The sequence below is a fragment of the Dunckerocampus dactyliophorus genome, chromosome 3, assembly GCF_027744805.1.
Source record: "Dunckerocampus dactyliophorus isolate RoL2022-P2 chromosome 3, RoL_Ddac_1.1, whole genome shotgun sequence".
Lineage (NCBI taxonomy): Eukaryota > Metazoa > Chordata > Actinopteri > Syngnathiformes > Syngnathidae > Dunckerocampus > Dunckerocampus dactyliophorus.
This window is the reverse complement of record NC_072821.1, coordinates 35,370,815-35,388,730: the sequence shown is the minus strand read 5'-3', so window position 1 is coordinate 35,388,730 and position 17,916 is coordinate 35,370,815. Positions and strand designations below refer to the sequence as shown.

The 17,916-nt window shown below is 44.9% G+C and overlaps 1 protein-coding gene across 2 annotated transcripts in view; it reads right to left on the bottom strand.

The window, feature by feature from the left end:
• itga11a (integrin, alpha 11a) overlaps positions 1-17,916 on the bottom strand; it is a 79,568-nt gene that overhangs the window by 33,044 nt on the left and 28,608 nt on the right. For both annotated transcript variants that reach the window (XM_054771522.1, XM_054771523.1), the window contains 4 exons: positions 17,075-17,219; positions 14,639-14,787; positions 10,546-10,689; positions 168-371 (listed from right to left, as the gene is read on the bottom strand). In XM_054771522.1, the coding sequence (XP_054627497.1) occupies positions 168-371; positions 10,546-10,689; positions 14,639-14,787; positions 17,075-17,219 (642 nt within the window). The remainder of the gene's footprint in view (positions 1-167; positions 372-10,545; positions 10,690-14,638; positions 14,788-17,074; positions 17,220-17,916) is intronic.

Genomic DNA, 17,916 nt, shown 5'->3' with positions numbered 1-17,916 from the left:
TATGCTTTGAACTATTATTAATTAACTGCCTCTTTTTATCCGTTTTTCTATCTTTAGAACACACAGAAAAGAGAAATACATGTGTGTTCATGTCTCACGTAAGGATTGTGGATGAGGGGCAAAATTCCCCAAAAAGTGCATGTTTCCTTTAAACTGTAACAACATACCTGTTTGTATTTGCGCAGTATTCTGTTTTGCTGGCTAAAGAAAACATAAATGGCGCCTTTGTGATCATCTTCCAGCGGTGCTCCTACCACCAGGTCATTGAAGCCATCCCCATTTAAATCAGGGACAGGTGCAAGCGAAGAGCCAAAGCGAGCATTCTGGCCACCGTTGTGGATCTCCAGTGCACCCTCAAAAACAAAACGATTCTGAAATGAAAGATTTGGAACATTACAGGGTGTATTTCAAAGTAGAAAATGAACTACAAAGTCAAGCATTTGTGGTTGTAAACCTTGGAAAGAAATCTGCAGAGTTTCATCAGATAAGACGAAACAGTACATTCATGTTGCTTAGGTCTGACTAGGGTTGCCATCTCCCAGAAAAACAAATAAGGAACTCCTTGTTAGCAGCACCAACCAGTTGTGTGGTTTTTGCACACAACTTGTGTTTTGAGGATAAGACATTATTATAATGATAACGAGACAGCAAAGTTGTTAGAGGTAACTTTGAAAAAGAACATGCCTCATAAACATGATAGCCACTTGTAGCTTCCCCGTGGGACAAAAACGAGCTCCCAACTAACCACAGTGCTTGTTTGTTTTGATATCACTGTGGTAAAAAGACACATTAGACCAGACCAGTAGTGATGTGCGATACCAGTGATTTCCTTTTCAATATGATACTAGTAAAATTTAGGCTGGTATCAGAAGTACCGACCCAATACCGATACTTTGCGCCAATGTTCCTAATGTGTAAATTTATAAATGTAGTGACTGCAAATCATAACACAAAAATACAATACATCAAAATAATGTATTTATTTATTTTAAACTGGGAAGTATATTGAAGTAGCGGCATCATTTACAATACAGCCAAGCTAATATGCAACAGAAAAAATAAACAAAATCTTATAAAATATGTGAAAATGGTGTTTTAGACAATACAAAAGAAAATAAGTAACATCATAAAACCTTAAAGGGATAGTGAGGATTTTTTTTCCAATGAGCCGAGTTCTGGTTGGTTTTTGTGTTTAAGAAAGTAGATCCAGCTAGTTGGTGCGCTCACTTAAGTTCTTAAGTTCCTATTCATATCGGTATCCCTTTGGCTTTGTGCTAAAAGGAATGTTGCCATCACTTGTTTCAGTTGACAGCTGGCGGCAGCGCGCAGTGATACTAACGGAGAGAAAATAGCGCATATTGTTTTGAGAAGCAGAATCATTTACTTAAGTGACCGCAGCAACTAGCCCGAACTATTTTCTTAAATACAAAAAACGACCAGAACTCGGCCCACAGGACGAAGTGGGGGGAAAGTCAATGTTGATGCACTACACTGCTAATGGGGATGTCATAGAACTTCATGTCAAAAAATTCAAACTATCCCTTTAAGAAGTTCTATAAGAATGAAAACATATTTACGATTAATTTAAGATCTTAACAATTACTTACTTTCCACTGTGCTCCTGTTAATGATATACTGTACATTACCTCAAATGACTGAAGTATCAAAAGTATTGATATTTTCATTTGAGAATCGATTTTAGGGCGTAAAGATCTGGTATCGGAAGTATCAATATTTCAGTATCGATTTGCACATCACTACACACCAGAAGCCAGACAGATACAGTAGCTCTAGCAAGCGAGCTAGATACTATCAGTGTGAGTCAAGTGTGACAGCCATGCAAAATGTGTAAACAAAGATGCCAAAAAAGGTGAACGGCAATGAGATTGATAGCTAGTGACAAGCTGTCGTCAATAGATTGCACATTTTACCCACTTTTACGGACTACAGAGGTTTTGATTAAGGGACAAAGTACGCCCCTTGTCAACCCAATACGGGGTGCATACTTTTTGTCACAGTTTGCACTCTGTCTGTGCCCTTTGCACTTCCCTGTCTTCTCCTGGGTGTGTCCTCTGTTGCAGGAGCCCGGTCACCGGCTGGAGGCGGGACCACTGGGCGCACCTGCCCCTGATGATCTCCAGCCTCATTTAAGCTGAGGGATTACACCTGGGAGACGCTGGATTATTCTCTATGGTTTGTGTCACATCTACGGACTAGTCTGCTCTGACCTCTCTTCCATTACACCCTTGTTGCAGCAAGGGGAACTCTCCTTTCCCTCCTGAGGACCCATCCGTTCCCGGCGTCTCCCAGGGTGTGCGCCCCGTGCTCCCGGCTCTCCAGCTGGAAACCCCAGGTCTCCTCCAAGTCAGGTTTTCATGGTGCATTTATGTTCAGCCTTTTTGCCACGCACCAGCGCCCTCTGTTTAGTTAAAAGACATTATTAAAGACATTCTTACCTGCACACCTGTCTCCTGCCTCTGCATCTGGGGTCCCACGCCTACCACGCGTAACAGAATAATCCAGCCAGTAATGGACCCCGCGGAGGTGGACCCGAGCAGGCTTGCTCTCCGCAATTTGGCACAGCGCCTGAAGGCGCAGGAGGATCAGTTCGAAGCCCTGGGCCACGGCCTCAAGGGCATGGCGGAGCGCCAGGACGCACGCTTTGAGGTCCTAGAATCTCAGCTCCAAACCCTCCTTGCAGCGCTACAACTTCGATCCCCATCCGCTGAGCCCCCGTCCCCGGGGGGCTCTGCGCCAGACCAAACGGCACCTCTCCCCCGAGAGGACAGCACCGCGGCAGCCTGCCCACAGCTGTCTCGACCAGAAAGCTTCTCCGGAGAGTCGGGTGATGTGCGGGCGTTCCTCACGAAGTGCGAACTACACTTCGAACTTCAATCCGCGGCCTTCCGCACGGAACGAGCCCGGGTGGCCTTCGCCATCTCTCACCTGACCGGCAAGGCGGGGACGTGGGCCACGGCGGAATGGAACCGTCACTCGGAGGTCTGCTCCTCCTACCCCGCCTTTGCCAAGGCGTTGGAGCAAATATTCCAACGGACCCCGCCGGGACGTGAGGCCGCGCGCACGCTGCTGAGGCTGCGCCAGGGGCCACGCAGCGTCTCCGACTATGCCATCGAGTTCCGCGCCCTCTCGGCGGAGACAGACTGGAGTCCGTCGGCGCAACTGGATGTATTCCTCGTGGGGCTAGCGGACTGCATTCGGGACCACATGATCCCTCTGGCAACTCCGGACACACTCGATGACCTCATCGCGCTCGCCGTACTCATTGAAAAGAGGCTACAGGAGCGTGAGCTGGACCGGAGCCTACACCGAGGGCGTGTCCCCAGCAGCCTCGGCGATCGTCGTTACGCCGGCCGCCCGCTGCCGTTCTTGGAGTCACCCCCGACGCTGGCCATCGATGAACCTATGCAACTGGGAGGAAGTCGTCTCACGCCGGCAGAGAGGAGGCGTCGCACCCAACTGCACCTGTGTATATACTGCGGCAGTGCAGACCACACCATCAGCCGCTGTCCCATCCGCCCTGACAGCCAACGCTCACAAGCTTCCCGACGCCCCATCGGTGCTGGTTCGCCAGAGAGAGCTGCCTCGCCGGGCCGAGCGGCATCTGACCCCGCCCCCAGCCGCCTGCAGCTAACAGGTACACTCTCCTGGGCCGACAGGGAAATAGACCTGAAAACATTTGTTGACTCTGGAGCAGACGATTGCTTTATTGACGAGTCACTAGTAAAACGCCTTGCCATACCGGTTGTCAAGTTATCTAACCCCAAGATAGTTCGTTCATTGGATGGGCGCCCTCTGGCGTATGTCACGCACCAGACACACTCACTCTCTCTCCGCGTCTCCGGCAATCACCACGAGGTCATGAAATTTTTTGTTATTCCTTCACGTTCCGCTCCCGTTGTCTTAGGGCTCACTTGGCTCCATACACATAATCCTCACGTTGACTGGGTCAAATCGTCAATTATAAACTGGAGCGTGTTTTGCCATTCGCATTGCCTTAGGTCGGCGTGCCCTCGCCCCTCCCTCACACGCGACACCAAGCATGAGGAAATAGACCTTTCCCTGGTTCCCTCCGCTTATCACGACCTCCGAGAGGTTTTCAGTAAAGACAGGGCTCGCTCCCTTCCGCCACATCGCCCCTACGATTGTTGTATTGAGCTCCTTCCAGGCGCAGCGCTCCCCACCTCGCGCTTGTACAATATCTCTCGACCGGAGAGAGAGGCGCTCGAGGAATATATCTCTTCCTCCCTCGCTTCGGGACTCATCCGCCCATCATCCTCTCCGGTAGCAGCAGGTTTCTTTTTTATAGAGAAAAAGGACAAATCTTTACGCCCCTGTATAGATTATAGGGCCCTTAACGACATAACTGTTAAAAACAAATATCCTCTGCCATTGCTAGACTCCGCCTTTAATACACTCCATGCAGCCAATATCTTCTCTAAACTGGATCTCCGGAGTGCCTACCACCTGGTCCGCATGCGTGAGGGTGATGAATGGAAGACTGCTTTTAACACCCCCCTCGGGCATTTCGAGTACTTGGTCATGCCTTTCGGGCTCACTAACGCCCCCGCAGTCTTTCAGAGTTTCCTTAACGACATCCTTCGCGACATGCTGGGGCGCTTTGTGTTCGTGTACCTCGATGACATACTCATTTTCTCCCGCACGCTAGAGGAGCACGTCCAGCAAGTCCGGCTGGTTCTTCAAAGGCTCCAAGAGAATAGGTTATTTGTTAAAGCGGAGAAATGCTCCTTTCATACCACCTCTACTCCTTTTCTTGGGTTTATAGTGGAAAAAGGGCAACTGAAGGCCGACCCTGCCAAGATTCCTGTCTGTGGTCGAGTGGCCCGTTCCTACATCAAGAAAGCTCCTTCAGAGGTTCCTGGGGTTTGCTAACTTCTACCGCCGCTTTATCCGGGATTTTAGTAGAGTAGCGGAACCTCTAACCAAGCTCACATCTACCAAGGTGCCGTTTACGTGGACGCATGAGGCCGACTCCTCTTTTTCCAAATTAAAATCATTATTTACCAGCGCTCCAGTACTGATTCACCCTGACCCTGCATCTCAATTCTTTGTCGAGGTGGATGCGTCTGACACAGGTGTAGGAGCGGTGCTTTCTCAGCGCTCCACTGACCGGAAGCTGCACCCCTGTGCCTTCTTCTCACGCCGCCTGACTCCAGCAGAACGCAATTATGATATTGGCAACAGGGAACTATTGGCCGTGGTACTGGCGTTGCAGGAATGGAGGCACTGGCTGGAGGGCTCCGAACTCCCCTTCGTGGTTCTCACCGATCACCGGAACCTGGCGTACCTCAGAACAGCCCAGAGGCTCAACCCGAGACAGGCACGGTGGGCACTCTTCTTCACAAGGTTCAATTTTTCTCTGACTTTTCGCCCAGGGTCCCAAAATGGCAAGCCGGACGCCCTTTCCCGGCTGAATTCCCCGCCGACGGAGGACACCCACCGAGAGACTATCATCCCCCAAAACCGGATCTTGGGCGCCCTCCAGTGGGACATTGAGAAGCGGGTGGCAGACGCTCTCAAAGACAGCCCCCCGCCCAAGGACTGTCCGGCTGGCCGCTTGTTTGTCGCCCCGAGTCTTCGCTCGGACGTCCTCTGTTGGGCACATGGTTCCAAGATGGCCTGTCACCCGGGGATCTCACGCACAGTCTTTCTGCTAACTCAGCGATTCTGGTGGCCATCGCTACGAGCGGATGCCAGGAAGTTCGTAACGGCTTGCTCCGTCTGTGCCCGAAACAAGTCGTCCCATCAGGCGCCCGCTGGATTGCTGCGACCGCTTCCCATTCCTTCCCGGCCGTGGTCACACGTCTCATTGGACTTCGTCACGGGACTCCCCCCTTCCAATGGCAACACAGTCATCCTCACCGTGGTAGACCGGTTTTCGAAGATGGCTCACTTCATCTCCCTTCCTAAACTGCCCTCTGCGCTCGAGACGGCGGACCTCCTGGTGTCCCAAGTCTTCCGGTTACACGGCATCCCTTTGGACGTGGTCTCGGACAGGGGGCCTCAATTCACTTCGGCTGTCTGGAAAGCATTTTGCAAGGCCCTGGGAGCATCCCCCAGCCTGTCATCGGGCTACCACCCACAGACGAATGGCCAGACGGAGCGGGCCAACCAGGACCTGGAGGCCGCCATCCGCTGCGTATGTCACCAACAGCCCGCCTCATGGTCAATGAACTTACCTTGGATCGAATACGCCCACAATACCCTCACCTGCTCTGCTACGGGTATGTCCCCTTTCCATGCCGCATACGGGTACCAACCCCCAGCCTTCCCATCTCTGGAGTCGGAGTTGGCCGTGCCCTCCGTGTCAGCACATTTGCGCCGTGCCCGCCGGGCCTGGCGAAATACCCGGGCTGCGCTTTCCAATACGGCCGAGCGGAACCAACGGCTGGCCAACCGCCACCGCTCGGTCGCCCCCCACTATGAACCCGGACAAAGGGTGTGGCTGTCGTCCCGTGACCTCCCGCTACACACCACCTCTAAGAAGCTTCAACCCCGGTTCATTGGACCATATCCCATCGAGCGAGTCATTAATCCCTCATCCGTTCGATTACGGCTTCCAGACTCTCTTCATATACACCCCACATTTCATGTCTCCCTCCTCAAGCCGGTCACCTCCTGCGCTCTGAGCCCTCCAGAGGTGCCTCCTCCTCCTCCCAGGCTAGTGGATGGTCACCCGGCATTCACAGTCAAGGCCATCTTAGACGTGAGAAGAAGGGGCAGGGGTTACCAGTTCCTGGTGGATTGGGAGGGGTACGGCCCTGAGGACCGCTCCTGGGTCTCGCGGTCGCTCATACTCGACCCCACACTCCTGTCCGACTTTTATGATCGCTTCCCTGAGAAGCCAGGTAGGCCGCCAGGGGGCGTCCATTAAGGGGGGGGGTACTGTCACAGTTTGCACTCTGTCTGTGCCCTTTGCACTTCCCTGTCTTCTCCTGGGTGTGTCCTCTGTTGCAGGAGCCCGGTCACCGGCTGGAGGCGGGACCACTGGGCGCACCTGCCCCTGATGATCTCCAGCCTCATTTAAGCTGAGGGATTACACCTGGGAGACGCTGGATTATTCTCTATGGTTTGTGTCACATCTACGGACTAGTCTGCTCTGACCTCTCTTCCATTACACCCTTGTTGCAGCAAGGGGAACTCTCCTTTCCCTCCTGAGGACCCATCCGTTCCCGGCGTCTCCCAGGGTGTGCGCCCCGTGCTCCCGGCTCTCCAGCTGGAAACCCCAGGTCTCCTCCAAGTCAGGTTTTCATGGTGCATTTATGTTCAGCCTTTTTGCCACGCACCAGCGCCCTCTGTTTAGTTAAAAGACATTATTAAAGACATTCTTACCTGCACACCTGTCTCCTGCCTCTGCATCTGGGGTCCCACGCCTACCACGCGTAACACTTTTATTTGTAAATTCTGTTTTTCAAAGGATGATTGGCAACCCTAGACTGTCTGACCTACCATCCAGCTCCTTTAGACCATATCTCAAAGCCATGATGTCATTTATACAGGAAAAGTAGCTAATGAGTTTGAGTATCTTTCATCATGACAATGAAAATGAAAGTTGGGACCAGCTAGCGTGTTTGATGTATAACCCATTCATTCTGCCTTTTTTAACTTGATGATTTCCAACATCTGTGAGCAAGAAAGCTTATCAGGAATTTTATCTCAGGCCCATAAAGGAAATGAAGATTACTATAAACCTTTGGTTTATTTATTTTTTAGAACTTCTACAGATATTTTGTTCATTACTCATTGAACACAATCAACAGGAAATGAGACACATGGAAAAGGTTGCATTGCACTTTGAAAAGTGTTTATGTCAGCGTCTGTGGTTTTTGTGTCACTGCTGATGAATTACGGCTACTGATCGTAACTGGGATAAGGAAGAAGTTGAAAATATTTGCCGGCACGAGTGGAGTTCAAATGATGAAATCCTTCCAGGGACGACAGTAGCTGTTCAAAGCTTGCTGCACCACGTGCTCAGTTTTCCGGAACAAGTGTGTCAACGACTTTGTGTATTCACCAGGGCTGTTAAATGAATACACATTTTAATTAAAAACAAACAAACAAACATGTGATCAGCATATGCTGATAAATGCCTTTACTAGAGACGTGTTTGTGGGTTGGAGATACTGTACATAAATGTATATAAATATATAAAACGCACTATTTTTTACAGCCCTGGTGTTTACCATTGGCACAATCTAGTCATTTATTCTTTAGCACTGGTGACAACATCTTGAATAGAAGGCAAAACAGTCAGCAAATGTAAAATCTAGATTATATTTGCTGACTTAACACAGGGGCTGATAAATCCTCAGAGGAAAAAAAAGTCCGGGACGATGCTACGTTCAAGGTCAGATGGAAAAGATCCAAGTTTATGGAAGTAATTAAGTGACTGGAAAATGTTTCAAAGAAAGCATTCTGACTGAACGGAGAAAAACGCAGTTGGACCAGTAGTCATGCATATCATTGCTCTACTTGGCTTTTCACTTCATAATAAAATTTAGCTCAGGCGGAATATGAGATGGTCATTTCTTCACTTGAACAAATGCGAATGAAGTTGATTTACGGCAGTGTTTTCCTTTCTCGATATCTGATGTGCAAAATGAGAGGGTTACCATAAAAAATACTGTATATTCTGAGGTGGTTGAGACACGTGGTTTAGCTCATAAAGGGACAAAACCAGTTCAACTAATATCGTGTATTGTTGTTTTTTACTAGCTACTAGTCATCCAAGTTAGTTGTAGAATTGGAGGGTGACTTCACCTTAGCCTAGGTCACATCCGGACATACAACTTTTTGGCTGTGTGATTTGTGGCGTTCCCCAAATCGCTGCTTTTTTTTGGTGAGGAACATACTTGTAGTTGTGGTGACCATGAAGGAGTAAGATCACCGTGCACCCGACGTACAACCTGTAAGTCGAACGTGCACAAAATCTGAGGCTGCTCAGACGTACAGCCAACGCACGTAAGTTGTAAGGCCAACGTCCGTCAAACTTGCAATAAAAGTACTGACCTTGCGTTCCATGCTGGCTTCGCATGAAGGTTGCTATAACTACGTGCAAGCTTTACATTGTGCGTACCAACAATGTAGGATCCGTACCGGAAACACGATTGGTTCTGCACATGCGCAAGACCTACATCACTTCCTCCACTCACAATTTTTTATGACAGAGCTTCTACGATGTCACATGCCGTAAAATGAATTATTATTTGTTTAAATTTCTGAACATAAATGGTCAATAACCGTATGTCAGATGTGTAATATATCTCCTTAATGACGCTTATTAAAAGACTTCACCTTCACAGATGCGCCGTCCGATCCGTCATATCTGCTCACGTAAATAAGAATATACACTACAACAGGAATCAAATATAAATATATATTAACATATATACTGTATTACAATACATAACAAAAAGAGGAAAAAGCACATATTCATTGATAAATACAAATTGATGCACTCTCGCCAAATGGACAACACACGACCGACATACTCGACACGGGGGGTGCACGTGGGGTGCACGTGTGGCGCATGACAAACATACGGAGTCCACAAGTGCGACGTACAAAAAAATGTAATTTTGCCCAAACCTGTCCAAATTTTGCAAAACGTACGAAAGACACACGTTGGCCATACGGACGACGCATGAAAACGTACAAAGTGCGTCACTGAGATGTGTTATGTTAAGCAGGACAGATTTCTGTTTAATAAAGATAGTCAATAGAATTTTATTCTGTTAATTTTGTTATCTTGAACAAAAAAAAAATATATTGAACAATTTATTTCTCATGTATTGGTATTACTCCAAAACATGCATCAAATTTCATTCAGGTTTGTGTCAAATAGCACAAAAGATCGGAGCATGCCTAATCATTATGGAGCTTTCTTTTTTGGTCAATGTGGATTTAACTTTTACTGCCAAAAACAAGTAAAAACAAAGAGATTGTTTTATGACTATATATCTCAAGCTAGATAGCAAAATCATATTTCAATTTGTACCTATTTTTTCCCAGCCTTTACAGCGCCCCTGCAAGTACTGTCTGTTGAATTAAATGTGGTTGGCCCATACCATATTTTTAAAGTGCCCCCTTCAATTTATTATTACAACGAGCAAGACAGACCTGGAAGCTGGAGAAATTTCCTTCAATTAGAGAAAGTTTGCGCCTGCTGTGTGATTTGCTGGGAAAAGGTTTAAAAGGAGCAAAATACTTTCCTACTGAGTTCATTCTTTACATGGATTGAAGTCGCGACACTGGCACGGCAAATTGTGCCCTTTTTGATCTCCACATTTGATCTCGTCAAAGTCATGTGGCAAATGTCTGCCGCCAGTTAACTTTAGCTCTGGAATGCAAAAGGCTCTTTCTTTGTGTATTACTGGGTACTTTTGCAAAGATGTCTACAGTTTGAACAGGTGTTGACCCACTTCCCCAAAATGGTGGATTCATATGAGTACAGTATGTGGTCTGCCTCATGTGTATTTCTTTTAAGGCTGAAGAGTTTATACCTACCAGCTCTGTCAATCTGTAGATGTAGACTTTCCCTTTCTCCATGCCGCCGCTGAAGAACATGGGTGCTGCCACCAAAAGGTTATCCGTTACACCATCTCCATCCATATCCACTGGTGCAATCTCACTGCCGTAATATGAGCCAATCTGCAAGTATTCCATATGCATATGTGGTAGTATAGCAATATGGACACGGGACACAATGACTGGCCAGTCTACAATATTGGGGAACTGTGCTGGAAAACGTTATAAACGAGCTTGTGGTCAGATCAAGCAGACGGCAGAGATGTGACAGGAACAGAACATGTGGATGTGTTGCAATGTTAACTTGTACTCAAGTTATGTAAAGGAGTAAAGCAGATGTATGCGTACGTCTTGACCAATTATGCGTGTCAGCTGAGAGGTGCTACTTTAGCCTACAATGTGTGATTTATATGTACCTACTGTTAAAAGGTACATATACTGTAATTTATTTTTTTTATTTTTTCTCAAGCTGGGAACCCCGTGTCTTGGACAGTGATACGGGTCATTTATGGCTAAAAACTGGAGATGCATATCTTTTTTAAAAAACTTTCTGCTTCTTAAGACTGATATGGTACTGATAACATTTTTACATCTACTTTTTATATTTTACTTTAGTTTGTGCACACCTGGAGGTAAGAAGGACTCGAACACATTTGGATTTGCCAAACTGTACCTGCTGATTTGTCCTAATCAAATATCATCATTACTACTACCACATCACTACTATCAGGAGAACCAGAGTAAAGAACGAAGGGAGCCACCTGCTATGGCCCAGCAAAGTGCACTATATTCGGACACATGCTCCGAGCAGCCGGTGTGTCGCTACGGAAGTAAGGAGAACCAGGGTATAAAGCGGGAGGAGCCACGTGGTGCACTGTATTCAGGCACATGCTCCGAGCAGCCGGTGTGACGCCACGGAGGTCTCTGGAAAACCTTTTACACTTTTCAAACAACACGACGTTGGCGTTTCAGGTGGCTGATAAGATTTTTTTGTGTGCTCAATGGGGTTTTGTTTCCCCTCATCGCGGAGCATTTGGTACTAGTACGCTAAATGTCTCTGAAACAATGAATGTTTGTCTACAAGTGAGTTCAGGGGAAGTTACGGCAGGCTGTTAACATCACAGTCTGGAGAAAAAAGGAAAAATCTCGCCTCATTGGAGTGTTTTTTTTTTAATTATCGGTTATTGGAGTCATTTTTAATGTTATCAGATTTATCGGTGTGATGTCATAATTCCTCATATCAGCCCGATGATTATCGTGCACCCCTCCTAAAAACTACATTTCCCATGATGCTTAGAGTGCAGCTTCAGGAAGTAGTGACGTGGACGAGTGAAGTGGAAGCTAATATCACATTTTAAAGTCTTACGCAGCAATCTCTGACACATCTTAAGTAAGTTTGATCAAGTGTCGAATTACTATAGCTTATGTTTGGACTACTTGGACCGCCAACCGTTTAACTAGTAGTGTTACATGCACTGTTTGGCACTGTTTAACAAGTCTTATTACTCGCACAGTTTGACACTGTTTAACTTGCCGTATTACACGCACTGTTCAGCGCTGTTTAACTAGCCATGTTATACGCACTCTTCACTACTGTTTAACTAGCCATGTTATACGCACTCTTCACTACTGTTTAACTAGCCATGTTATACGCACTGTTCACTACTGTTTAACTAGCCATGTTATACGCACTGTTCAGCGCTGTTTAACTAGCCATGTTATACGCACTCTTCACTACTGTTTAACTAGCCATGTTATACGCACTGTTCACTACTGTTTAACTAGCCATGTTATACGCACTGTTCAGCACTGTTTAACTAGCCATGTTATACGCACTCTTCACTACTGTTTAGCTAGCCATGTTATACGCACTCTTCACTACTGTTTAACTAGCCATGTTATACGCACTGTTCACTACTGTTTAACTAGCCATGTTATACGCACTGTTCAGCACTGTTTAACTAGCCATGTTATACGCACTCTTCACTACTGTTTAACTAGCCATGTTATACGCACTGTTCACTACTGTTTAACTAGCCATGTTATACGCACTCTTCACTACTGTTTAACTAGCCATGTTATACGCACTGTTCGGCACTGTTTAACTTGCCGTGTTACACGCACTGTTCAGCACTGTTTAACCTGCCGTGTTACACAAACTATTCGGCACTGTTTAAGTTGCCGTTTTACAAGCACTGTTTAACAAGTCGTATTGCGCGCACTGTTCGGCATTGTTTAAGTAGTCATCTTACACGCACTGTTTGGTACTGTTTAAGTTCCCTGATTACACGCACTGTATGGAACTGTTTGACTAGTCGTATTAGACACACTGTTCTATTTATTTAATCAAAAGATAAAAAAATCTTTCTATGTACTAAATATCCCATGTTACGACATGGACAGCTGCGGCTTAGAAACAGGTGCGGCTTACATATGTACAAGTACAATCTTTTTTTCTCTTAAAATTTAGTCGGTATGGCTTATATACCAGTGTGCTCTATAGACTGGAAATTACAGTACATTTATGATATCAACATCACAGTTTTGAAAACACGCAATCTGTGTGATCTATAAATATACAAGCCTGCCTCTCGCCTTGTTGGCTGTTGTGTTGAAAAGAGATGGATAATGATCTGATGATCTAAGCTGGCTCTCTGTACTCTATATTCTGAGCAAATATGGCTGCGCGTTTTGTGAATAAATGTGTTCTGACATTTTTGTCGATGTTCAGACTGGGAGCTTTACTGGATCAGTCACTGCGTGGAACATCATCTGTTGGGATTTCGATTAGAAACATCTGCCAATAAAAAAACATTTTCATAAGAGCTGAGAAATTAAAAAAGGTTCCCACATAAAAATATCTACTGAGATGAGTTGTTGCTGACGAGGTAAAACGTAAACTGCTACAGGAAAGCTTGAGGCTTGCAGCCCCTGGTCACGTTCCAGCTCTTAGTGTGATGGTCACAGAAGCATTGCAACATCTTCCTACATTTAAATTACACTTGAACAATAGCTGTGATGTTAATCATGATTAACACAGATTTTTTTTTGTTGTTGTTGGTGTGAATGTCAAATTCAAAATTGTTTTGGCAGTCTGGTGATCTGTCTGAGCTGGAATATACAGGAGTCAGCCCATGATGGATGGTCTAATAGTATTTTCCAGGAAAAATACAGCATGTTGTGACATATCACACTGATGGTTTTACACACGAGCATGCAAAGGAACACGGATCCATGCCAGTTGGATAGTTTCTCCAATAACTAGAGATGCTCCGATCAATCGGCCACATGTGATCAGCATATGCTGATAAATGCCTTTCAACGCCGATCACAAAAGCAGATCACGTGTGGCTCGTACTATTGCAGCCCGCAGTGTGTATTGCTTCTAACGTCTTGGGGAGTGTCTTCCTCCTACTGTCCTTCAGACTGAAACACTCAAACCCAAAACAAACGTTCCTGTGGAACTTACTTGCCGTTTGTGAGAGTGATATAAATTTTGCACCTTGCAAAACACGCGACAAAAAATATTTGTCGGGGGTCGCACATTAAAAACCTTAAATTGAATACGGCATTTGACGAACACTTGACGGAGTATGGTGAGTTTTCGAGGCTCACGGTGTGATCATCAGTCAACACTCGCTCGTCAGAAGACAGTCAGAAGGCAAAGCAAAAAGCAAAAGGCTAAGCAAATAACCCCAAAAATAATTGAATTCATCGGACGAGATGAATGACTTGGGTACCTTGGAATTGTCCTAACTTTTCCGCCTTATACAGCGCCCCTGGCCAATAGCACTTGTCATAAATACATTGAAACATTAGTAGTTAATCCATGTGATTGGTATTGGTATCAGCTGATTTCACTCATGGATGCTCGGTATCAGAATCGTCAGCATAGAACCCTAATCGGAGCATCCCTAGTTGAAACACATCCATGTGAAGGAGTGTGAAGTGTGCATCATATTGATCAAATTCAAACTTTTGTTGTTTAAAATCATGAGAAGAAAATTTAAAGAAGTGCTGTTCTATGTTCTTAAAGTTGTCTTGAAAGTCGTGAAGTGTTTGATGTTCTTACCTGCTGGCCTTTGAGGGAGTGGAGGATGGTGAGATTGCCGGGGCTTTTCAACGTGAAAATGATCACTTTGCCGGTATGGTTGAAGCGTGGAGCTCCCGCAACAAGTAGACGCCCATTTTTGGCCGACACGACTGATGTCACTGTATAACCTGATCAGGAAAAAAAAAAGAATAGTCAACTGACAAGACAACCCTTCATCTGCAGTGATCTGCAAAATAACCCGGTTGACTCATAGTTCACCCAATGTGTGCTTCTTCCGATCCAGTGTTGCAAAGCCGACATTCATCTGATAATACGAGGAAATTATTTAATGTTATACACCAATGTTATACGCCAAAGGTCTTCCTCATTCTGCAGCAGTTTGTACTGTTGATGCGGAAAAGGCTTTTGACTGCATAAATTGGTCATTTACGTTTTGTACATTGCAGAAATTTGGATTTGGAGCAAATTTTATTAAATGGATTAAGATGCTTTCTATAAAGCCTATGGCGTCAGTTAAAACCCTCAACCTGATTTCAGAACCATTTATTTTAAAGAGGAACAAAACAGGGATGTCGTAATGTCTGGATTAGTATTTAATTTGACTAATGAGGCAAAAATAACAAGTGATAATAATATTCATGGTATACAAATTGGTTATCAATTTGACTCTAGTTCAGGCACACAGGATCACAGAATACTCTGCTTTTTCAAATTATTTTCTTTTGTATATTCCCACTGAAAATTCCACTTGATCAACATGTACTTTTCCACCTCCATAATACCTCTTGTCTAAAATTGAGCTTCCACCTCATATTACAACTGCATCTTAAACTGCTTTAGCTGGCACTGTGCTGGATAAGCTCAGTAAAACTAACCACAGATGGTAAAAACAGAGATTTGTGGTGGAGATGGTTCTGGATTCGATGGAAAAGACTGAGTGGTGGGGCACTCGGGTCCTGTACAAAGACAGACACTCAGCAACTGCTTATCCTGTTACGGGTCAGATGTGAGCTGGAGCCTATCTCAGCTGACTTTGGATGAGAAGTGGGGTACAACCTGGATCGGTCACCAGTCAATCACAGGGCACATACAAACAAACAACCATTCACACTCACATTCATACCTATGAACAATTTAGCGTCTCCACTTAACTTAACATGCATTTTGTCAGAAAATCGTATTTATTTCATATACCTAGATCTTCTTCTTCTTTTCCTTTCAGCTTTTCCCTTCAGGGGTCGCCACAGAGAATCAATTGCCTCCATCTAACCCTGTCTTCTGCATCCACTTCTCTCACACCAACTACCTTCATGTCCTTTTTCACTACATCCATAAACCTCCTCTTTGGTCTTCATATACTGTAGCTAGATAATTAAGGTAATAACTAGAGATGCATAATGTCTTTTTTTCAAACCTATACTGATACCGATAACTTTCTGCTTCTTAAGACCGATATGATACCGATAACTGATAAATTTTTTCTATGTACTTTTTTCAAATTTAGATTTAACTGTGGTTTGTGCACACCTGGAAGTAAAAAGGACAAATTTGGATTTGATCAACTTTACCTGTTGATTTGTCCTAATGAAATATCATGACATTACTACTACCACATCACTACTGTCAGGAGAACCAGAGTATAGAGAGGGAGGAGCCACCTGGCGTGGCCCAGAAAGGTGCACTGTATTTGGGTACATGCTCCGAGCAGCCGGTGTGATGCCACGGAGGTCTTTTGCAAACATTTTGCACTTTTCAAACGCTGCAGCACTGGCATTTCAGGTGTCTGATAAGGTTTTTTGTGTGCTCAATTGGGTTTTTTCCCCGACAACTAGCACATAAAATGTCTATGAAAGTGAATGTTTGTTTACAGGTGAGCTCTGAGGAAGTTATGACAGGCCGTTAATGTCACAGGCAGGAGAAAAAAGGAGCGCTTCATTTGCTCACCCGCACAGTACGGCTAATCTCGCCTCATTGGAGCCTTTTTTTTAATTATCGATAATCTGAGCTATTTTTAATGTTATCGGATTTATCGATATGATGTCATAATTCCATGATATTGGGCCGATAATTATCGTCCCGATAATTATCATGCACCACTAGATAATATATTATCTTGTTGCTGCAAGTTTTAAGGTTAGATTGACTGTGGAAGCTCAAGGACTTCAAGGACTGTCGAACAAAGTACAAAATCTCAACGCTTGACGACAAAACATTATAAAAATTGTGGGCTTTCGAACAGTGATTAATGTATGCTGTACATTTGACCTGTATGATCACATATTTATAGATTATTAACGACTTACGGTGAATGAGATGTGTTTTCTGCAGAAAAAATGGCCTGTTTTTGGAGAGGAAAAAAATACTGACGCATGCAAATGTGCGGGAATCCACTGTACACCACGTCCTAAAATGTTCTAAAAATCTGCTCTGTCAAATGACTGAAAAGATACTCACCCAAGTAGGCGCCATGGTTTTTGAGCTCTTCTGGAAACTCCTGCATGTAAGCAGCTTTAGGAGGTACCACCTTCCCTTGCCGTGTTTCTTTAAGCACTGCCCCATTCCAATCATACGCTCCAACAGCTCCCACCAGAGTCCCATCCTAAAGGTAAAACATATTCCTACAGGTAAAACATATTCGGTCACACAAAAATACAGTAGTTACTGAGGAACTAATGAAGAACTAATGAGTAACTAATGAGTAGCGATTAGGGTCAGGGTTAGGTACGGTCGTAGTAGTAGTATTAAAGGGTGCCCCGGTGCCTTGGCATAGATACTGTATGACTTCCACGTGTAACATACCTGGTACAATTCTAGTTTAGTGGGCATAAAAACATAGCAATGGCGTAAAACTTTTTCCACTTTCATCTTTTTGTATTTTTATGATTGACTGATGCTCAATAAGTACGATAATTCAATCCCAAAGGAGAATAGGTGTGATATGAATTAGTTATTTGTCTATTTTTGTCACTGGTTAAAGATTTGTGTTTTATTTTTTATTCATTTTATTCTTTGCACTTGTGTTTTGATCCGTTCACCAAGCCGTACAATGACCTTTACCATCTGAAGATAAACCATTCCAACAGATGTAATGGTGTCCCACATATGCTTCTGTGTGCTTTAGCTCTGTAAAGATGACAACATTAATGGTGGTTGCCGGGAGCATACCCCTCGGTTGACATTTAGCGAATACAGTATATTTTCCATCAAAGCAATTATCTAAAACTACATAAACTGAGATTAAGCATGCTAAACAAACAACATCTGGATAAACCATATACTGTATGCTGATGTATAAA